The 24,627-nt window shown below is 42.2% G+C and overlaps 1 protein-coding gene across 6 annotated transcripts in view; it reads right to left on the bottom strand.

The window, feature by feature from the left end:
• Positions 1-1,241: 1,241 nt before the first annotated feature.
• PFKP (phosphofructokinase, platelet) overlaps positions 1,242-24,627 on the bottom strand; it is an 89,365-nt gene continuing 65,979 nt past the window's right edge. For 3 of the 6 annotated variants that reach the window (XM_018569674.1, XM_018569669.1, XM_018569672.1), the window contains 6 exons: positions 10,752-10,916; positions 9,653-9,714; positions 9,035-9,146; positions 7,419-7,518; positions 3,408-3,513; positions 1,242-1,650 (listed from right to left, as the gene is read on the bottom strand). In XM_018569674.1, the coding sequence (XP_018425176.1) occupies positions 1,497-1,650; positions 3,408-3,513; positions 7,419-7,518; positions 9,035-9,146; positions 9,653-9,714; positions 10,752-10,916 (699 nt within the window). In that variant the 3' untranslated portion in view covers positions 1,242-1,496. Of the gene's footprint in view, positions 1,651-3,407; positions 3,514-5,597; positions 5,604-7,418; positions 7,519-9,034; positions 9,147-9,652; positions 9,715-10,751; positions 10,917-17,131; positions 17,285-24,627 lie in introns of all 6 variants that reach the window. The other 3 variants (XM_018569671.1, XM_018569673.1, XM_018569670.1) reach the window with 3 other exon arrangements.

Here is a 24,627-nt window from a genome sequence, read left to right on the forward strand (position 1 = left end):
ATTAGGAGTAGTTTATTTGTGTATCACTCGGCTGTAGATCCTCAACTCATCTCTGAATTGGTGCCGACACTGTCCTTCCTTCTGGAGGGTGTCTACTTTTGTTCCCCATGGTCCCTGTGTGTGTTGTAAAGTAGCCACCGCTCCAAGCTCACTCCTATGATGGACTACAATCTCACATTCAGTTTACTAATTTGTATCGATTGTAGTCTATCCTGAGAGTGAGCTTGGAGTGGTGGCTACTTTACAACACATACAGGGACCATGGGGAACAAAAGTAGCCCCCCTCCAGAAGGAAGGACAGTGTCAGCACCAAGTCACAGATGATAGATAAGGTACTTGAATGCATTTTTAAGATTTTACTTCTGAGTTTAGTGTCACTTTCAGTATCTTCTAATGTTATCCAGGATATACTGCAATTATTTCAAAGTCAATCTGTCATGAGAGAAAGCATCTACTCTGCCTGTGGGGCTTCTAAATGACCTGTCCCCACATCCTCACTGATAGCAGTGAAGGCAGTGCAAGGAGAATGTAAAGCCGGAAGTTGCCATCCTCAGATGGAATAGGAATACCTGCCTGATAAGACTTCGGTGAATGCTGCTATGTTCCAACTTCATGCTGCACACTAGTAATGTGATAAACTGTCCTGCATCTTGCAGTGCATGGCTCAGGAAAATTGACTTTTCCACTAGGTTGATAATATTTGTCTGCCCTATATATGGTCCAGAGTCTATAAGGCTTTAAAACAAAAACAAAAAAACGTTAACTAGCATAGCTCTGCAGTGTTTTGCAGCTACAACAAATGTAGACTTCCATTGAAAATCAAGTTATGCTTTGTCATTTTATCCACGGATTCAGCTTTTGGTTTGCAAACTGTACTTTATTATTCCATTTCATCAATGCACCATTTCTTGTGTCACTGAGGGGAAAAAAAATAGAAGTTGCACATATATATATATCTATATATATCTCTATAAAGGTGTACTTATAACATCTCTGATACAAAGTGTAATGAATGTATAACTTAAATTACACACGACACGACAAACAAATGCCAACATTGTAACCCATTCACAACAGTGGCCTAAATATTCGCAAATAAAAAAAAAAAAAACACGAGCTCAGTGATGATATAATTCTCATAGACTTTCCTCTATACTGGATTTTGTAAAGACACATTCCTAGGGTTCAGTCAAGACCTCAGAAGGGTATTGAAACATGTGACTGATAATATTTGAAAGGGCTTTCTATAGCAGCCAATCAATTTCTCTCTTTTATTTTCTAATCTGCCTGAAATGGGAAGTGGTTTGGCTGCTACAGGAGTGACAGACACATGTTATACAGACTTGAGTGGTGAGGCCCATTGTGGGGACATAAAGTGCTAGAACGATGCAAGTTAAATTACAGAAGACAAGTGTGGGAATTCTGGTGGTGATAAAGCACACAATGGAGATGGTGGTAGGCTATGAACAGAGGAATGCCGTTGGGGCTCACAGCTGTTATATGGCCCCCACTTCACATTCTTTTGGTCGTCTAACGTGAACGTGTTCTAGCTTTCCAGCGTCTGAAATGTCGTAGCTGGTCTTGTACTTGGCCAGGATCTTCATCAATGGTCTCAGCTTCAGCCACCACTGCTCCTTTGGAATTCTGTGTCTGTTATAAAAGGAGGGATTGCACATTATAACGGCTCTGTACACAAAACACTGACTGCACAATAAGCATTTTTACATTGGATACAGTAATGCGACATAGTGAAGACATCAGCCATGTAAATAAATTCACATGTCTTGGGACAGTGTGCAGATAGGTGCGCTTTCCTGCTACTTTCTAATGCCAATGAGAAGACTCGGATGTTATGATTCTATCAGAACTATTTGGGACTGACTTACCAAAAGAGGTAAATGTTTACTTAGCATGTTAAAGCAATGCTAGGTATGAGGACGCACTTCTAAATATTTGAGTTCAGTTTTTTTCACTAAAGGGTATTGTCAATGCTAAAGCATACACAGACATTTAGGAAAATTGTGCGCTTCCAACCTTGTGGCAACAGTTTGGGTAAGACCCCTTTTTCCCCCCAGTATGACTGTGCACAGGGCCGGATGAATTCTCTCTGCTGCTTCAAGGCCAGGTTCCTTAATGTGCCAACCCTAATTGCCACCCCCCTCCCATGGAGAATGGCAAAACTGCAGGCAGCATGCAAGTGATCTCGGTGACATCAGCAAGATCACTTGTACAGAACAAGCAGCGTCTTCCCCCGCTGTACATTTAGCTCTGCTTGCCCAAAGCAGGGCTAAATGTAGAAAACAACTACCCACCCGGCACCTAGAACATCATGGCCCGGACATCAAGAGATAGAAATTCCACACCCCTGCTGCCCCACTACTCCCTGCTGCCCCGAGGTCGGGCCTTGGTTGGCCTTGTGGGAAATCCGGCCCTGACTGTGCCCAGATTCAGTTCATAAAAAAATACATAATTTGATTATTTGGGGTGGAGTAGCTCAAGTGACCTGCATAGGTCTGCATAGGTGCCTCATCTCAATTCTACTGAACGCCTTTGGGATGAACTGGAACACCAACAGAAAGCCAGGGCTTCTTGTTGAACATCATTACCTGACCTCACAAATGCCCTTTTGGCTTAATAGTCACAGACTCCCACAGACATTCTCTAAGACGACTATTATACCTGCAAAGGAGGAGCCAACTCTACATTAATGCCCATGGCTGTGGAACTAAGTGTCCAACTAACTCATGTAGGTCAAGTCATGTAGCCACAGACTTGTAGTCACATAGTGTATGGTCACTTAAATGATCAGGTGCAGGGGAATTTAAAAATAGGGATTGTCTTTCATATAATTGGCTGTTTCACTGAAAACAGTTTAACCGGGCTTAGGAAACATTCTGTCCATGTGATAAATTAATCCAGATTGACTTCAGTGAGTGCTTCTACTGCAAGCAAACTGTTTTGCTGAGTGTTAACTTTCCTACTGTAATGTGGAAAAACAGTGCCATGAGGGAAATCACATATTAGCATTCTGTTAAGACCACTTCATTCATTGATACAGTTTGATTACATTATTGGGCTTATCCCATTAATAAGTACATTTTTTGTAACTTTTTTTTATAACTGATATCAATGTGAGAACTGCCAACATGCTACCTCACTGATCTCCATGAAAACAAAGCTGCAGTCAGTTGAGTTAAGCTGATTTATTAAATGAATATAGAAACTGTTCATTTAGCTTAGCAAATAAGATGAGAATGTGTGTGCAAATCATCATCCAATCTCCTGCGAGCAAAAACATTTTTTATTTAATTCTTATGAAGAGGTCAAGGAGCAAAATTAAAACATTTGGCAAAATCCTAGATATCCCACACTGGTCCATTAGCATGTAGTTGGCTCTCGGTACTTACTTGAAGTCAGTTTCATCCCTCAGCTGCATAACTGGCTGGAAGTCGAGAGCACGTCTGCGCATTCCTAGCAGACAGACGCTGTCCTCCGTGTTAGCAAATACTCTGCCTGCAAGAGAAAGAAAACGTCATGAAGGAGCTGCATAAAAGACATTACCATCACTACGACTCTGACAGTTCTGTGGATTGTCACTACTGTACCATTACAGGCGAAAATGTTCCTGTGGGAGGGCTGATCATTTATGTGTAAGTGTGGCGCTCATTATTAAAATGGTAACATTATTATTATATATTACCACTACTATTACTACTACTAGATTAAGCACTCACTTATATATTACTACTACTATATTAAGCACTCACAACCACTACACAGGACTTGACACATCTACTGTACAGCATATGAGTCAACATAACCCTCAGTGGAATTACAGAACAGTTCATTATGAAACAGGAATTAAAGATGGCCAGCCTTGTTTAATAAAATGTCCTAAGTGCCTCATAATATCCAATCTGATGTTTTCCAGAGCCAGACCGCTTCAAAGCACCTACATCAATAGAAATGCTTGCACATCTATCTATCTATCTATCTATCTATCTATCTATCTATCTATCTATCTATCTATGTATCTCATCCACTGGGGGCCATGTGTGGAGGGAATGCAGTACCTCTTTATAACCAGCAGATGGCTGTTTTTCTGCCTCTGAGGAGCAATGCCAATGCCTTTTATAAACTGTCAGTTGACTAGGGCTCGCACACACTATCCCACCCACTAAACACTTTATTTTAGTGGTTGAGGTAATGTAGTTTGACAGGTCCAGCAGGGGGGCCGGGCGTTGTGTGGTGCGCTGTTACAGAGTATCACACTGTTTACTTTTTTGCAGTGCGGAGTGCTGGGCTGCAGTGTGGTCCAGTGCGCTGCCATGTATGCATTTTTTTTTGGCAGCGCACCACACATTACACTTGCACTGCAGTGTGAACAGGGCACATAGGAAACATTTTTTTCACTAGCGGTGATTGCCGTTAATCAGCCGCTGAAATACACCAGTCACCACCCATAGTGTAAATGAGCCCTAAAGGCGGTTAACTGGACTGTCTTTCCATTGTTGGACAGCCAACAATAATAATTCAATATATAAAGGACCTTTTTTTTTTTCAAAGTGTACAAAGCGAGAACTGTCACATCCAAACATGCAATAAACCGACCAGCGCCAGGAAGGCCATCCAAGAACTGTGCCTATTACTCATAGTCATTGCATTCCTCTCTTCCAACTACTGCATTAGAATCTAAGATTATTGAATGTTATGGGTAACACATCTTCAGCACTCTGATAAATGAAGGATTCTTCAAAGAGTATGTAAAGGTAAAACCCTCTGCCAAGTTTTTATTGCCCCTGTTGGTCCTGGTGACCCTTGTCACTGACACAGAAAGAAAAAGGGAAATCCTACAGTTTAGAGGTGTCATGGGAGCAAGAGGTGAGGGGAAACTTTCCAACGGGGACACCTGTTCTGGTGACAACTGTCTGAGATGGGAATCTCCTTCACTTTGGGTAGGCTTCCTCTCACTTCTTTTTCAACTTCAAGACAGAAAGTGAAAGGGAATCACCCCAACAGGATACAGACTGCAAAAACATTACCTGAGGTGGGATTTAACCCTTATCTGCTCTATCCAAAATTAAAAAGTTTGGGCTATACATACACTTTAACCTATAATATGCATTGTAATACCACTGGACACTCTAATAAGAGCAAAGAAATGTGTGCAGGACACATCAGCAACCAATCAGATACCAGGTTAAAGCTGTTCAGATTTGTCACAGCAATATAAAATGATTTCTGATTGGTTGGTGTGGGTTAAAGCTCATCTAATAATATGAGTCTATGTAAAGAGAACATTGGTGATTTATATAACATACTAAAATAAAGGGATATTTTATTGTTGTACCATTTTACTTTATACACTATAAGAGGGATTTATGAAAACTGGAGCAGCTGTGCACGGCAGCCAATCAGCTTCTATCTTTCATTTAAAAGTTTAACTGAACAAACTGAAGAGAGAACCTGATTGGTTGCTATGGCCAACTGCTCCGGATTCTGTCTGCACCAGTTTTGATAAATCCCCTCCTGTATATTACTGTGCAGTGATAGTATGTATGTGATTATAGTTACATCAAGAAATAAGGAAACATTACCTTCCTCTAAGTATCCCGAGTAGCCATCAAAGTAAAGACAATGTGAAAGCAAAAAAGAAAGTATATTTAGCTAATTACTTTACTAGATCTAGAAGTCAGTGGCATGCAATGTGTGCGAAGCAGTCTTGGAAAACATGGGCGGGAAGCAAAGTGTAAAAGCACAACATATTGAATGTGGGTTCAGACAGTAATACAGAGGAATATTCAGAAGAAATGATAGTACAACTTTCATTAAATCATTGGACAACAATCAGGCACATCAGATAGGCACATCACCGCTCTGGTTTCAGAACAACATCCGGGACTCCAACCTCCAGCACTGGCTGGTCTTCCCACTGACTGCCAATGAAGACAGCATTCTCATCAATGACCACCAATGTACTTCTATCACTGACCATCAATGTAAGGAGCATTCTCATCAATGACCACCAATGTACTTCTATCACAGGACCATCAATGTAAGGAGCATTCTCATCAATGACCACCAATGTACTTCTATCACTGACCATCAATGTAAGGAGCATTCTCATCAATGACCACCAATGTACTTCTATCACTGACCACCAGCGCTGGTGAAGAGCAAGCACATCACTGTTCTGGTTTCAGAACAACATCCAGGACTCCAACCTCCAGCGCTGGCTGGTCTTCCCAATGACCGCCAATGAAGAGAGCATTCTCATCAATGACCACCAGTGTACTTCTATCGCTGACCATCAATGTAAGGAGCATTCTCATCAATGACCACCAATGTACTTCTATCACTGACCACCAGCGCTGGTGAAGAGCAAGCACATCACTGTTCTGGTTTCAGAACAACATCCGGGACTCCAACCTCCAGCGCTGGCTGGTCTTCCCACTGAAGGCCAATAAAGAGAGCATTCTCATCAATGACCACCAATGTACTTCTATCACTGACCATCAATGTAAGGAGCATTCTCATCAATGACCACCAATGTACTTCTATCACTGACCACCAGCGCTGGTGAAGAGCAAGCACATCACTGTTCTGGTTTCAGAACAACATCCAGGACTCCAACCTCCAGCGCTGGCTGGTCTTCCCAATGACCGCCAATGAAGAGAGCATTCTCATCAATGACCACCAGTGTACTTCTATCGCTGACCATCAATGTAAGGAGCATTCTCATCAATGACCACCAATGTACTTCTATCACTGACCACCAGCGCTGGTGAAGAGCAAGCACATCACTGTTCTGGTTTCAGAACAACATCCGGGACTCCAACCTCCAGCGCTGGCTGGTCTTCCCACTGAAGGCCAATAAAGAGAGCATTCTCATCAATGACCACCAATGTACTTCTATCACTGACCATCAATGTAAGGAGCATTCTTATCAATGACCACCAGTGTACTTCTATCACTGACCATCAATGTAAGGAGCATTCTCATCAATGACCACCAATGTACTTCTATCACTGACCACCAGCGCTGATGAAGAGCAGACACATCACTGCTCTGGTTTCAGAACAACATCCGGGACTCCAACCACCAGCGCTGGTGAAGAGCTGTGATTGTGACAGCTGCTATAAGTGGTTGCCATTCAAGCACAGGGAAATCAGGCAGCATCAGAGATGATCATCTGTATGTGCTTAGCACTAATCTTGAAAATGCCAACGTAGAAGTGTAAATGTTTTTGCATTCGTTTTAATTTTTATGATAGCAATATGGGCAAAACTGATTTAAAAAAAATGACATTCCGAAATAAAGGCAATAACAATGTAACGTGAGGCAATTTAATGTGCCTATCGGAAAGGTTGAAGAATATGCATAGAAGCCTACTGCTAATCAAACCTACTGCACTCCACCTTTTCTGTAGCATTCTTTAAGTTTCCGGGAAATCCACTGAATGGCTTTGGCTGAAATCTTTGTCCCGAAGTTCCTGTCAAATGGTGATGGCGCTCCTCCCTGTAAACAACACATTCTGTGTCACTACTGCTGAATTGGAGTGCAAGAATAAAACCAACACTCAAATCCTCCCATCCTGAACTACTACATACTGATCAGTTTACAATTAGATATAATAATTACAAGCCGCAGTGTGCGTTTACCGTTTACAGCCTGTGAAGTCACATGAGGTGTCACTCACCTGGAACAAGCATGCCGGATAGGAATTCACGCTTTCCAAACTTTACTGGCTGTATATCTGTTCCAGGTGTCTCACGTAAAGTGACACTAAACTCCGGAGTTAAATCTTAAAAACGTATTCAAGTCCCTTAATTATGAACAAAAATGTCTCTTATTTCTGTATCACTCGGCTGTAGATCCTGAAATCATCTCTGTATTGGTGCTGACACTGTCCTTCCTTCTGGAGGGTGGCTACTTTGGTTCCTCATGGGCCCTGTGTGTGATGTAAAGTAGTCACCGCTCCAAGCTCACTCCCGTGATGAAATTACAGTCTGATGTTTAGTTAACTAATTTGTATTGAGAATATAGTCCATAATGCGAGCGAGCTTGGACCGATGGCTACTTTACAACATACACAGGGACCATTGGGAGCAAAAGTATCCCCCCTCCAGAAGGAAGGACAGTGTCAACTGGAATTCAGAGATGATTTGAGTGATACACAAATAAGATAAATTTTTGTTAATAGTTAAGGAACTTGAATGTATTTTTTAGATTTATCTCCTGAGTTTAGCGTCATTTTAATAGAGAAGTAGGATTAGGATGACAGCCCCTGAACCTTTCACTAAGTCAATAAAAGTAGCTTCCATATTTCTGTTTTCATAGGCTCACGTCAAAGGGACATACTGCTGCAAACTTTTTATATATTAATGCTCCTCAGGGCGATACCCCATGCTAAGAATATATTAGTAAATATCCTCAATTCAAGAGCTAGCAGTCAATATTTTGCACGGGTGCTAGGTCTCCAATTCAGCTGTCACTGACATCTCAATTCCTGATTATGTGTTCACTTTGTCAGCAATGACCTAGGGGGCCACATGCAGGCTGAAGGCTTCATTGACAAAATAATCCTTCAGCCTACAAATGGCACTGCAGTCTGAAGGTGAAAGTGTTAAGACACCATTACACTATAAAAAAATGCGAAATTATTTTATATATATTTATATATGTGTATATATATATACTGTATATATATATATATATATATATATCCACACACACTTTTTTGCACATTTGTCAGCCTACTTTAAAAGCATGGCTCAGGGTTTTATGAAAATAGAAGCCTTAGATGTCCCTAGAATAATACATTATATGCAACTTTGCTGTAGAGTTGTGAAATTAGCTGACTCAAACTGATGCTGCTAAATATTAATCTAGGTATCAATGGCCTCAGGTCATGAAAGGTTTACTATCTTCTGTAAAAAAAATGAAATGTTTTCAGGAAAGTATGCAAGAGATTCAGCTCAGCTCCACACATTCAGTTCTGTCTGATGCATGATTCATTCTGATAGTACAGCACCTGTTGCATGTGTCCGAGTACATTCTTCCTGCAGTCAAAGACACCTCTTCCTTCCTCGGAGTACAACTGGTAGATGAAATCCGTGGTGTAGTTCTCATTGCAGTTTTCATTCCTTGGTGAATAAAACATACATATTATTCCATGTGAGCACGAAAACTAAGATACGTAAAAAGTATATCTTGTTATTTGTTATAAAGTGAACATACAACGGGTCTCTCTAACAAAAACTAGCAGTGCCTGTATTGTCCATAGCATCAAATCATATTATAGCTGTAACTTTGGATGTAGTTTTCATTTACACAGTTTTTACATAAGAAAGAATGCAGCAGGAGGATTGAAATTCTCACTCTGGAGAAATAAGAGTGAGACTGTATGGAAAGGGGCCAAAGCAACCGCAACCATGAAAGTGTGATCTCTCTGCTGAAGTCTCTCAGAAATATAAAAGGCTGATGGGTGGTTCTACTCTAAAGAGTTGGCCTGTAACAGAAATCTTAATTTTATGGAGTCATCCTTTAAATCAGACTTCTTGTATCAATTATGGACCACTACCTTCTACAACATCTTGTCTACATTTTTTACATTTGCAGTCCTAGGTTTTTATGCTGCTGGTTTCTTTACCTTAGTACAAGGCCTCTCTGGATGGTTGTCTTCATCTTCTCAGTCAAATGTTCCACATTTGCCTACAAAATAAAATAATAATACAGATATAATAAAGAAACTTAATGGGCCAGTCCAGTGCAGATTAAAGCAGGTAAAAGCGAAAGGTTCAATCCAGCACCTCCCACGTACTACTTAGACATTACATTAGCAGTTCTACTTGCTGGTTTTCCAGAATGGCCAAAAACAGAGATTTCCGGCTGCCATATTTTCCCGGTCAAACTTTCAGAATAGGGATACCTTTGTTGTTTACAAGGGCATTGTAGAAGGTGGTATCCCTTCCATGTTACTAGCATACAGAGGAACCCTATCAAATCATGAATTGTCATCTTCCATGGAGACCATCTTTAAAATAACTATGAGGAAGTTCAAAGATATAAAGCCCTACATACTCCAGTTTTTCCTGGCTGTGTATATGCAGGTTTAGGTAAATGACAAATACAATTTTATCATTTGAAGATTTGATATTTAAAACGGTTTCACATTTTTAAAATAATAACTTTGACCAGAAGGAATCCCCATTGCACTAGACTTGCATCAAGACCTTGAGTGAAGTAAGCTTTTAAGATTATGGGAATCACAGATTTAGATATGCTTGTATTCCTCAGAATGGGGGCTGTTAAAGCCAGTGACCATGAAACAGGATGGCAAATCGGACCTTGGGATGGAAGACCCTGATGATCTGGCAGTAACCACTGTGCAACTGCTAAAAGCCCTATCTAATACCAAGGAGACACCTGAGTATCCATTGCCGCCTCTAGAGGATCCCTATTCCTGGAGACAAATCTGTTCATTTTCTTGAATCTGGAGGTCCACATCTGGTGTGGACCTCCTGAAGAGATTTCGCTGTACTTCCTATCTTGCACACACTGCAGAAAGATAGAGGAAATCTTTACAAAGTGAGGGGGATTTCCACCTTAGACGAATGTCACTTCAGGAAGTGTCCGCTGAAAGATCTTGTTATGGTGCCAACTTTGGATTTCCCCTCCCCATACTACCTCAAAATACACTTCATGATTTAAGCAACTGCGTGTTTTATAGATAGAATATAAGTAATTACCTGGAGCTCCCGTATGTCAAATTGCTCCTCGAAGACATAAGCGGCATCAGCACCTGCAGCAAGGCCACCCATGTTGGCCAGGTATCCACAATATCCACCCATTGTTTCAATGATGAAGACGCGCCTCTTTGTTCCACTGGCAGATTGTTTAATGCGATCACAGGTCTGATGAAAATGTACATGGCATTAATACCATAATAGTTAGTATGTACATGTAATAACCACATTATGTTATATCAAGATATATGCAGAGTAGGGATGTCCCGATACCGATGCTAGCATCGGAATCGGGCCCGATACAGGGCATTTTGACAAGTACTTGTACTTGTCAAAATGGCCCGATGCATAGCGCCGATGCTTGCGCTGTTTTTTTGTTGTTGTTATACTTTACCTTCTGTGGTGGAGTCCTCTGGGCCGGCTGTTCAGAGGAGCGTCGCGTCACTGCTGTGGGCGGAGTAGGTGGCCGAGACTGCCGCTCCCTGCCTCTCCCACCCGCGGTACTGGTGACACATTACATCCCCGCACAGCCGCCGCGGGGACATACAGCTGTCACAGACTATATTGCGGTTCAGTGTAAAAAAACGGCACAGTACAAGTACTGTGGTGTTTTTTTACACTGAACTGCAGTAAACTCTGACAGTGACAGCTGTATGTTCCCGCGGCGGCTGTGTGGGAATGGGACAGGTGGCTCTGTAAATGCCTGTCACCTGTAAGGAGTGTTTAGCCTTGTGGTGCCTGTACAGACTCTGCAGGCACCACCAGGCCACCACATCCTGCTGTTGGGGTCATTGTGAAGACCCTCTCCTGTGCTCCTCCCCTCCACTGGCCACCAAGGACTCAGAAGAAAGAGGTTCTGCAGGAGTAAGGTAAGCCCCTATGGGTGATGGCGGGGAGGGGGGGTGGAAATGGGAGACTGTGGGGGGTGGTATGCTGACTTTATGTAAAATGTCCAGCTGGTGGTATTCTGCATAACTGTACAATGAATAGACAGGAACGCAGATTACCACCAGCTATACAGGACTACAAATTACAGCACTGGCGGCCCTACCAGGGACGCAGTGGTCGCGATTGCGACCGGGCCCTGGCGTTCCGCCTGTTGGGGGGGTGCCAGAGAGGAAGAAGAGGGGCCCCCCGGACCCCGAGATAGTGCAGCTCCTTCCCCACCGCTCTGCCACCTGCAGCATGTATAGGCGGCTGTGCGGCGGGGCTGTCACTTTTTTTTTAAGTTTACCGCGTCGCGTCACTGCTGCTCCGGTGGGCGGCGCTCCAGGCAGTCGCCGGCCACCTAAATTAGGACCCCACCTGGAGCGCCGCCCACCGAAGCAGCAGTGACACGACGCTCCTCTCCAGTTCAGCGGCGCCAACGTCCTCACGTGTGAGAAAAATCGTGAGGCACCGCGATCAAGGCAACAGTAAGACAGGGCCTGGGCTTAGTTTTTTTGTGTGATCTACTGCTGCAGTGCATTCTATATGTTCTGTACATATACAGTACATACAGAATGCACTGCAGCAATAGATTTACAATTCTGCACTGCTAATCTGAAGGGTTAATGGTGAATGGGTTAAATTATCAGTAGTACAACTACATGTTATGTACTATTATGTACTATGGATCATGATTTAACCTATTCATGTTAGGAGATAATTGTAACGCTATTGCTGCAGTGTACGGGACATGTGTACTGTATATGTACTATGGATCATGATTTAACCTATTCACGTTAGCAGGGCAGAACTGCGCGCGCCTCCCACAAGCTGAGCACCGAGACGCGATGCAGCGATCCTGCCCAGCGACAACTACAAGAGGCACCGTGTGAGGCAACAGGGATCGGAGTGAAACTGTGAGTGAGGGAAGCTGGGACGGGGCTGGCTGTAAATCTATTGCTATAGTGTACTGGACGTGTGTAATGTATATGTAGTACACACTTCCACTACACTCCAGCAATAGATTTACAATTCTGCCTGCTAACATGAATAGGTTAAATCATCATCCATAGTACATAGCATGTAGATGTACTATGGATCATTTAAAGTCACCTGTTCCTTAAAAAAAAAAAAAAAAATATCGGTAATTGCTATCGGCAAGTACATGCTGGGAAGTACTTGTACTTGGTCCTGAAAAAGTGGCATCGGGACAGCCCTAATGCAGAGTGTAAAATATATGAATTAGTGTGCGGATGTACAACTGAGGTACAAATGTACAAAACATTATACTACACATCTACACACATATATCTGGGAGTCTGACTGAGGTCTGGATGTTTGGACATGTCATATGGCAATAGCTGGGGGAGGATTGTTCTTTCAGTGTGTGGTTATCTGGTAAATTCACATAGCATTACTAAGAGGGTTATTCACAAAACTGCCAAAGGATCTAGCCGTAGCTTCGGCTGATCCTTCGGCTAGCTTCGGCCCCAGGACCCCTTCGGTTCAGTAGTACTGTAGGGCTGCTGTACGGGCTATTCACTATAGCCTGTACAGCTCCCGAAGTTGGCCGAGCGGCTCAGTCAAGCCAAAAGCATAGGCTTCGGCAGCCTGCTACTGAGAGCTGGGCGGAGCCAGCCGTCATCTCACGGCTGGCTCCGGCCACTTGCGAGACAGATCAGTGCCCCCTGGTTACCAGGGAGGCTGATCTGTCATTACACTGAGAACCCGGCGGAGCCGCCGTGATATCACGGCAGCTCCGCTGAGTTTTCACTGTGTAATGAAAGTTCAGCGCCCCCTGGTTACCTAGTGACCAGGGGACGCTGAACTGTCATGAGAGCTTGTTGGAAAGTCAGACCTATCTTCCTCTGAGGAAGCAATAGGGCCCATTTACGCCTACCCGGTATATTGAGGAGTATTTAATAAATGCATATATACGTGTGTTGCAATAAGGAAACAAATCAATTTGAACAGTCTGACTGCGCACCACAATGCAAAAATCGGACATGCACTATTTTTTTATCCCAAAGCACATGGTAGAGTATCGCAATGCACTGCGATACAGGTGCATTCCCTTAATGCATTGGCGTGCCATTGAAAACATGTGTGTGGTGTGTTAAACTGTGTCATCCCAACGCATAGGTGTGAATGGGCCCTTAGCACAAAAATGGCTGGGATTGTACTTTGCCTCCTGCTCTGTCATAACTATTTTCAAAATCAGTTTACAAATAAAGGGCTTTTTAGTAAACCTTGCCAGTGATCTTAGATGCAACTTGGCATAAATGAACTCAGAAATATAGCTCAGAGGAAATTATGTTTATTTCCCTGCCCGATTTCCCTGAGTCCTGCCCGATTTCCCTGAGTCCTGCCCGATTTCCCTGAGCCCTGCCCATTGCAGAAGCATTTACTCCTAAATAGGGACAGTTGGAAAGTGTGAGTACAAATGCAAACACTGGCAATAATGGGATCATGTAGTCGTATAATCCTCTCTTTCTAGGTGAGCAAACAGATAACCAGCTAGATGCATGGATGCATGTGTGAGCAGTCTTCAGGTTTAACACCTTGTCAGAGCTCTATATGGCAGCCAATGGAAACATGACTCATCTCTTCCACATACAATGAAGCTGATGAAACATATCCTGGCATACTTTTCTATCTGGGTCATTACTGAAAACTACTGTACATAGCCTGGAGCAACTATATAAATAGCCTCCCATTCATGCAATATGTTTTACCCATTTTAAGCTCCTTCATCATGTTCTAACATAAGAATCTAAATGTATAATTGCTGGAGTTAATTTGACAGAAAGAAAGAAATAGAACTTAATATTATGTCAGGAGAAACTAGTGTATGCAATGATAAATAATTAAGAATATAAAAAAAGGAAAACATATTGTCAAATTGCTTGGGATGACAGATTCTGAAACATGAGGTGCCCGTAACACAGTTATTTACACAATATACCTACCAAAGGGCCACAAAATGCTCTTAAAGCCCATTTCCACCTTTGTAAGTGATTAGCACTTATTGTGGTAATGTAGAGGTGCAGCGATGATGTATATGTGTGCACATTTTCATAACTCACATTGCTGGCTTTTTACATTTTTTTTATGGACTTTTTAGTAAGCCTGAGTCCTACAATTTGAACATTTTCTCCACAGAAAGCTCAGTCTGACACTGAGATTGTAAAGCAGCCAACCCCCTCCCTGTGAGTCAGTGTAACAAGATCACTGCACACCAGCTCTGCCTTTACACTGTCCAGGGCGGGTTGCCACTATGAATGCTAATGAATAGGGGGGGAGAGCTCAGAAAAGGAGTTTTAATTTACACAGACTGCTTTCAAAGCCCAGCCATTTCAAAAGGAGCCATGAAGAGGGCAGCTAACTGCATATGCCTGCTTCATGTACACTCGGCTGGCATGTTTTTTTTTTTTAAATACCTCCGCAAAGGTGGTAAATGGGCTTTAAAGAAGAACTCCCGTGAAATTAACTCCCACACTCCCCTACTTACTCTTGCAGTGGGTGTATCCCTGCACTGGAAGGGTTAGGTGCTCGTTTTGTCTAGAGGTCTCAAATAAAGCAGATTTAGTTACCTGATCATCTGTCCCGCCAGCTCCCCCCGGGCTGCTAGACTGGTCCCCGCAACTTCTTCTTCCCTGGGACCTGGTGATCTAAGGACCGCTGACATTATCGCATGTTATGCAGTTCCATTGACCTGCATTAGACATGAGTTGCCAAGGGACATTTCATATGCAGAGCAGAGGGGTAGAGAGATAAGTGCCGATTGCCGCAGGACAGAGGATCAGGTGAGTATATCTGCTTTATTCCAGCCCCCTAGACAAACTAAGCATTAAACACTTGCAGTGGGGTTACCCTCGCACTAGGTTTGTGATTTTCTTGGATCTTTGAATTGGTAAGGTGGACATATACCTTAGCTATATTTTGAATGCTTATTGTGCATGCCAAGTAAAGAATCAATGTAACAGTTACAAGTATGTGTTACCTTACTAGGAGATCAGAGTATTTTTCCTGACAATACCTTTTTTTTCTTTATAAAAGCCAGCACTATCTTTGTTCAGGCATCATCCCGAGTTAGCACTTCCGTCCTGGACCAAGATTTTGGCCCATAGATGACCCAACCATGAAGATATTGGATACTGCACAGCAGTATGACCTTGACTGTGGGAAACCATGCTGTCTCACAGAGATCAGGCTCCTGGGGGGGGCACAGCTGGCTCTGGATGTAGAGAGGCAGAGCCAGCTGTCAATCAGGTAGCTATGGGTCACAGGAAGACATCAGTAAATGTCCTCCTGTGACCCAAAAGAGAACTAAAGCCAAAAAAGGTTTGGCTATAGTTCTCTTTTAAAAGATGCCAGGTAGTTACATTACAACCGTTCAAGTCAGTGATCACTGAGGGCAAGCAGACTGAGAAAATGTTTCCTCCTGCCTACAGCGGGCTGATGACATCTTTCTCCCAGAATGCTCCCCTCAGACTAGGCATAGTAGCTGCTTTGTAATGATAAAAGCTGACGTTTTATGAAGGGAAATTATACTTTTTATGTATGTTGAATATATTTATGCAGACTGATAATTTAGTAACATTTCCCACTCAATTATTTTCCTTTACCCCGGCCAATGTCTAGACATCTGATTTCCTAAATAATCCCTTATATTTAAAAAAGAAACACAAAATATATATAAATGTGTTGGATAAATGTGTATAGGACCACTACCACACAAACATGTTTATTAGAAATGGTTCTGCTTCATCTGATATCGTCATTATAATCCATTTCGATTAGAATTTTGTTTCTTTTCAATGTAAAAGACGGCACCTTAAAGGACCAATAACCCTAAAATACCAGCAAAACGTCATAAGTAATATTACTAATAGATGTAAAAAACTTAAAGCCCATCTCCTTCCATCCCCAGTGTTGGCTAGAGGTTATAAACCTTCTCTACTTCATCCAATAATGCAAAAAAAACACTTTGGCCGGAGTTGGGCTTTATTCAATGCATAGAAGGTATTATGGGAGCAATTGCTTGACTTCTTGCCCAGCAAGCTCATCAAATAGAATTGTGGTCAGCAACACATAATAATGGAAATCCCGTTGGTCTAGTACCTAGTCTGGTGACCAGAAGTTCTCAGCTGATACGGAGCGTGTTAGAGGTACTGTTCAGGTAGAGCCCCTGTCTGTCCAACTCTTCCTGAACTTTTGATGCAAGTTTATCAACTTCTACTGGGAAAGCCCCCTGACAAAAACACAGCACCAATCATGGGACTAGAGTCTGGACCAATGCAGTATTACCCTTATTAAAGCAAAATATATGGCATTTTTTTCTTCTTCATTTTTTTGTCTGATTGTATACCGTGTACACCGTTTAGTGGTCATGTTTGTATTTTAGATTTAGTGGCCCTTAAAATAACTTCTCGATTTCAAAGTTAGTACCTTACCTCCATAATGGTATTGAGAGCAGTGTCAGCTCCAAGACTTAAGTCAGTGCCGGGGACATTGTTGCTAATGGTGGCAGGCACAATGCACATGGGGATGCAAAATTCTTGATAAGTGGCTCGCGCCTCAGATAACTGCAGCATACTTTCAAAAGCCTGAGGTGGCAGCAGGAATATGTGTTTAGCGGACGGTTAAAGGATGCGGTGTTAGTGGCTCCTTCTGTGTGGCAGGAGGTGTGGCTTCCCACAGGCTTGGGGACTCTGCAATGCAATGCGCTCTGGATCTCTGCCGATGGTAGGAAGTTGACTGTTGATTCCGCTGCGGCGCATTGACACGGCACAGTTTTAATGTCCGGATGCAATGGAGTGGCATTGGCGCAATTAAGTTCTGAAGTGGTTTAAGAAACCCCCATGCAGAGCAAAAGTAAACACGGTTATAGAGAAATCACAATGTTTTAAGCATGGAGATAGTCAGCAAAGGTGGAAGAAGCAATGTTAGTTTAATCTTTCGTAAGAATTCTATGACTGTTATAATCAGCTCATTAGTTTCTTTAATACCCGGAGTAATTAGAAAAGTATTACTGCTGTTTAATAATATAATTAAAGGTCAATAGAGGAGGGGGTAAATTAATAGATATTAGTACCATCATAGCATTAATGATTATATTTGATCCCTTTGATTATCCCCCCAATCAGGAGACAATACGAAGTGAGTGAAATTAGTAAATGGTTCACAGAGATTGATACTTTAGTTTAATTGAAAACATACAGATACAAGGACGTAACTATATCTTATCTTGCTGAAAAAGTGTATGATTGAAAACAACAGACCTCCTACAGCAGGGGTGGGCAAATCATTTTCTTAAGCGCCACATGAGAAACTGGGCATGTTGTGGAGGGCCAAAACAATTAACACACAGTACCATACAATGCACCTACTTTGTGTTACAGTGCGGCAGGTGCGTTGCGTTGCCATTCATTTGAATGGTACCCCAAAAGCACAATGTGGTCGACCACACCGCAACGTGCCGTACCACAATATTGTATGTTGAGATTGAAAAAAGTAGTGCATGCAACGCAACACACCTGCCACATGGTAGGTGTGTTGCACGGTACTGTGCATTAATCACACTGAACCATGTGATTACCACAAGCAATAGGTGCCCTGAATTAAGCCTTATTGTGGCACATAACTCATTTTCTTTTCTCTCCATAGGCCAGAGGTGGGAGGTGGAGCTGCAGGAGCGGACAGAAGAAGATTCCTCCTGTAATGCTGGGGGCGGGAATGCATTTGACATCACTGGTTGCCGGGACTGTCCAGTGGTCCTAGCAAACTATGACTGCAGAGAAGGAGGACCACAGTCCAAACATGGACCGTTCGCTGTCCTGCACTGGGCTATGGCTTGCAGTGGATGCACCGGCCTTTGAGGCCAGCACATCCACTGTCAGCCAGCCATAACCACACACAGGTCGGCAAGCTGTGTTCAGACCACGGGCCAGACAGATACAGACAAAAGGCAGGACACAGCTCGTGGGCCGTAAAATGCCCAGGCCTGCCTTACAGTGCCTGTAAGAAAACCCACATTGCACTAGTAGCGAAATCTGTAGCAACTAGTGCACATTGGTAGCCAAAGGTCTTTGTCCTGGCTGTAAAGCTTGCCACACTCCTCACAATCTGATTGTATAATCTCTGTGCAATCTGCTTTAGATTTATCAGCAATTATGTAGGACAAGGGCCTAACTAACAATTCATTCACAGGGCTATTTACTAAAGGGTGAAGAGTTTGGGGAAGGCAGGAGAAGGGAACAATCTAGGACAACATCTGAACAGGAAAGTGAGCTGAATTGGTGAATTTTTCCAAATTAGCTACGTTGTCCTAGATTGTTCACTTCTCCTGCCTTCTCCAAACTCTTCACCCTTTTGTGACTAACCCTGTAAATCTTTATTCATCCAGCTGCACATGTAGATGCCAATAAATCTAAATGAGATAATACAATCAAGGTGTAAGGTGTGTGGCTAGCTAAAGAGACATGGAGGAGCTTATCATTTTTTAAAATTTATCTATGTCAAGAAATAGGCCTTTTTGTACTCAAAAATATAATATTATTTGGTTTTGTTGGCCTGGCCTCCATTGGTTCACGTGAAGAGGCAATTTTATGAACAAGTCCATTTTAAATCCTTATGTGAAACATGTACAGTAATATGTGTACATGTGGGCAGCCATGATATGCTGCTTGCAGTGCTGCACAGTGATTGTGTTATATCTGTCCTCCTTTGCGGTGGAAGTCTATGGGTCTGACCTGAAATCCACATACGCTCTATAATAATGGAGCTTTTATCAACAGTCAGGGAGCAGGGATGCTAATTACATTCCCTGATTTACACATGACCACTTGAGGGAATATTTACAAATCCGTATATGAAACACAATATGAAAAAAAAGCAACTTAGTAAAAATGTGAACCATCAAAAATAACTTTTAGGTATTGTAGATTTGTTGAATGGATAGTCAGGGGTCCTATAATGATTATAAATGTATGTGTGTGTAGAACATAGTTACGCCCTTGTAAAGATTCTGTTGATTATTCATGTATTAATATTTTATAAGTCAAGCAGCTATGTAACTCTATTATTATTTTTTTCCCGGCCATTGTATTCCCTAAAAGAAACAGAAGGTGAGAATCGGCCACAGACAAGTGTAATCAGAGTGGAGTGAACAGAGTAGAAGTGAGCTGCTGCTTTCAGTGCAGTACGATCTTCATACAGAATATATTGGAGGTCTGGGAGAGACCAGGCAGGTTCAAGCCTTTTGTTTTCAAGAGTCATAGAAAATGAAACTTGGAATCTGGTTATTATCTATACTACACAGACATCTTTCTTTTGTATGGTTGTTATGCAAGCATCTGACATAGATAACAACACTGAAATATATGTTATCTTCTTTATGCATCTTCCACTGCAGAAGAGATATGCACAGAAGCCATTATAATCTGTTTTATGGACCACCATGTGTATTGCAGCCAGCAACAGGTTTGTTTTGATGCCCCCCTCCCTAATAGCAGATCCTCCATCTTTCCTTCGCTCTTCCGAAATTCTTTGTGCTATATAAATGTGTACAACTCAGTTTTTTTTTTGTTCTACAGCTGCCCATGTGCTGATACCACTGCTTTTTAAATGAGCCTCTAAATGTGTGTCGCCAACATAATGCCAACCTGAAGACTTTTTGGCACTACCAAATATAGTAGCACTGGTCCATGGCACCCAGCGCTTCCAACACTTTATGTTATAGCTTTGTGTAGAACAAGAAAGTGTTAGAACTAGGGATGCACCGATATGTTGGGCCGCCAAAACATATCGGTAAAAATGGCACTTTGGCATAATGCCGAAAGTGCCATTTTCCTGCCGATACATCTGCGCTTCCCTGCTTTCTTTCCTGCCCGTTGGGCGCTGCTCTCTGTCCCAGCAGGGAGGAGAGAAAGTGTGACAGCCAGCGGAGTGCTGCGGGAGAAGAGCGCTGTGAGCGGCCGCCGTCTCTCCTCCCACACCGCTCAGCCTCCTATCACAGTCCGGCAGAGTGGTGTGTGGGCGGAGACAGGCCACACTGTAACAGGAGGCTGAGCTCTCCTCCCTACACTGCTCGATCAGCCTCCTGTGGCAGCGTGTCAGAGAGGAGAGCGGTACAAACACTCCGTGATCAGTGATTGCTGAGTGTTTGTAGATAAGGACATGGTATGGTTACTATATCCTCAATTATAAATGAATGGGAGTGATCTACATCACCTCCTGTTCATTCATAATTGTAGTTATAGTAAACATACTCTGTTATCATGTTATCAATGAATAGGAACACTCAGTATAGAGGATTCCTGTTCATTGATAACAGGGGCTGCAGAAAAAGAGATTGAGGACTTTGTGTCCTCAATTTTTATTTCTATTTTAAAAGGGAAATATCAAGGGTTTAGACCCCTAATATTTCCCCGAAGCCCCTAAAAATATTTGTTTTGTTATTAATAAATAACAATAAATATAAAAAAATAAAAAGTTTAAAAAAATTAAATAAAAATTGAAAAAATTAACATAAAAAACATTTTCGGTTTCGGCCTGACAATTTTTTTTATATCGGTTTTGTTTCGGTTTTAAAATTTCTATTTCGGTGCACCTCTAGTTAGAACCTCTGCCATGCTTTTTTGCTGTCCCTATTCCTGTTGGGGACATTTGTCTCACTTCTTTTTCTGAAGATACTTATTACTAGAGCAGGAAGTGAGGGGATATATTCCCTTTGAACAGCAATAAAACAGAACAGAAATCCTTACCCTTCACCACTTGACTTTATGTCTGACATCTCCATCCATTTATCTATCTATCTATCTATCTATCTATCTATCTATCTATCTATCTATCTATCTATCTATCTATCTATCTATCTATCTAAACTATCTATTGGTCATAAAAACCTGAGCATTTCTCTCCCCCAATCTATGATGTGTGCAGTCCATAGTAGAGCATAGGGCACTTTAAAGGCTAAGAGCCGCACTGACAATGTGAAATTATGAACATATTTGTGTTGTTGAAGTTGTTTCTACTTTGTAAAAGAACTGGTTTTATGGGATACCATTGATGGAATGTTGGTGGGCAGCATTCACTAGCATTGCATATACATGACAACCATTCAGCCATTCACTATGCCGCACTACTGAGCAAATTAAAGCTCATGGCTAATGGCTAGCAGCCTAGAGATCTACAAGTGAGCACTACAAGCAGCAGACAGCATGAAGTGACTATGAGAAGAGAAATTACTAAAGGCAAGAGTGGATTAAATAAAGTGCAAAATAGCATAAGCAATAGATATCATGCAGCATGCAACACTTACCGGTATGTGCAATCATCTGTGTGTTTATTTATCAGAGCTCGTGCACTATAAATCAGTCCTACAAAGGTAGAACCACAACTTTCTTTCTATGTTTTAACTTAGTTAACTAAAGAACGTATACATTTACTGTATCAGTAAAGTGTATCCAAACCCAAGAACAAAAATGTAATATGCTGCAGCTTACTAATCCATAGATGTGGTGGCTGCATTAGTTTTCATTTTTTATTACTTTTTCCCTTTATTTTTACTCGGTGATACTGCAAGTAACATGCATTCTACCCTAGGGTGACAACACTCATTCACCACATTGTATCTTTGGAGGAGCAGCATTGAGATTCCAGGATGCTCTCCTAATTTGCACTGCAGACACCTTCCTCTCTCCTTATCGTCATGACATGGAAGGGGGAAAGCAGATTACATTGAGACTTACATTCCATATACAGGACGTTACAAGGATTCAAGATTTTGGCTTCTGAATAAATTAGCCTGAACGTGATTTGGGTTGCTGTAACATCACTTAATACTACAGACTCCAGTAAATTAGTGACTGTTGGGATGAACTGGAAATACAAATACCAAGCAATACTAAATGGGGCTTTTAAGGTGCCATCTACAGAATAAAAAGGGACATAAACCAGACATGTAGACAGAACACAGCTATTGCTCTATTGCTTGTGAATCGTATCATCCTGTGTGATTAAGCTTTCCTGGCTTAAGGCCCCATTCACACTGAGCGATTTATCGAGCGCTTTTTGCAGCGATATCGCTCATATTTCCACGCGAAATCGCTCTATGTAGCTTCTCCAATACATTTCAATGGAGCTGTTAACATCTCATCGCTCAATATCGCTGGTAGCTTGTCGCTCCTACATGACCCTTTTTTAGAGCGATTTCGAGCGATTTTGCTCCTGATTGCATACAGCCCAATAGGAAAAAGCCGCGCGACAAGTCGCTCAATATCGCTCAGTGTGAATGGGGCCTTATGCTTAATGGTTATAATGCCTATGGGCCACCAAAGGAGAGTTAGAAAAGTATGAAGGCCCAAGTACAATGAATTGAATGTGTATTTTACTTTATTTTATGAAACTACAGCTGGTTAAAAGTAAATCATAATCTTAAAGGAGAACTATTGGGTTAAGGCTTTTCCCCATAGTTCTCCTTAGGGTAACAGGAGGACACAAACTAGCGTCCTCCTGTCACCCTAGGCTCAGTATACCGCGAGCTGTAGCTCGCGGTATACTGAGACGCCGCAGCTGAAGCGGATCCCGACAATTGTGCCGGGATCCGCTCCCAGCTGCGTGACTGACAGCTGGCTCTGCCTATCTAGAGGCAGAGCCAGCTGTACCCGCCCCCTCCACCGTCCGTTCCGCCAGTCAGCGCTGGCGGATCGGAGCGGGGAGGGGGGAATCCAGCCCCTCCCCTGTCATGGCAGAGAGCTGTGACAGGATCGAGAGGTGAGCGAATGCCGGTATGTGTTCGCTCACCTCCCGATCTACTGAGCCGACCTGTGACAGTCTCATTGTCACAGGTCGGCTAGAACTATGAGGTGAGTGAAAAGCACTCACCTCATAGTTCACCTTTAAACTGATATACATATATACTGTATACATTTTACATGACAAAGGATTGCCAAAGCACTATGGGTCATCTAAAAAAAATGTGCATATCAGTAGTTATCTTCTTTCAGGCATGCTGTCTCTCACTGAAGCCTCAAACAGAGTCATAGAGAGGAAAGGGGAGGGAAGTCGCCAGGAGAGACTGGTAAAAAATGTAAAAAGAAGCCTTAAGTGCCATCAGGGGGCCAAAAATAAGAATGCAGAACATTGTGTATTTACCTAACAATTTTTAGTCCTAACCATAAAAATAGAAAACATATGCAATGCCACTACTATGTTCTGTTTAAGGCTGAGCCACAGGTTCCCACAGATACTCAACAACATCAATAAACCTTCATTAATCATGCTGTCACTCACTGAACTGCATTTATGAAGATCTGATTGGTTCGCTCTGATAAATAAAGAACACAGTGATGGGATTTTAATGATTTGTGAGTTAGGTGCACTCAAGCTAGTCAAACTTACATCTGTTATAGTGTTCAGAGCAGTATCTGCGCCAATGCTGAAATCTGAACCGGGGACATTGTTGGAGACAGTGGCGGGCACCATAACCATAGGGATACAGAACTCATCATATTTCCCTCGAGCAACAGTCAGCTCCATCAGTCCCAAGTAGGCCTGGGATGTAGGCACGGTGTAGGAAGGAAAAAAGACACAATAGTGGTTGTAGGGGTGGAAAAGGATCTTAATGGAGCCATGGGGAAATCCATAACAAACACAGCACACAGAAAGAACCACTACACATAGTACAAATAAAGACAAATAATGTAACAATCTTATAATGAAAACACAACATACATCACCTAAAGACAACATTACAAATGGATTTAAACAGATACATTTGTGAAATTTGTATTCATAAAACTAAAACAAAAAAATTATGAATAATAGAGTCACAAGCCAAAGCCAATATGTAAGAAAATAAATAGAAATAATTCTATAAATAACAAACATGGGCATTATATCATTATTTTAGAACATACACATTATTTTTTAATAATATAAAATAATA

This window comes from Nanorana parkeri, unplaced genomic scaffold, assembly GCF_000935625.1.
Source record: "Nanorana parkeri isolate BGI_ZX_2015 unplaced genomic scaffold, ASM93562v1 scaffold1378, whole genome shotgun sequence".
Taxonomy (NCBI): Eukaryota; Metazoa; Chordata; class Amphibia; order Anura; family Dicroglossidae; genus Nanorana; species Nanorana parkeri.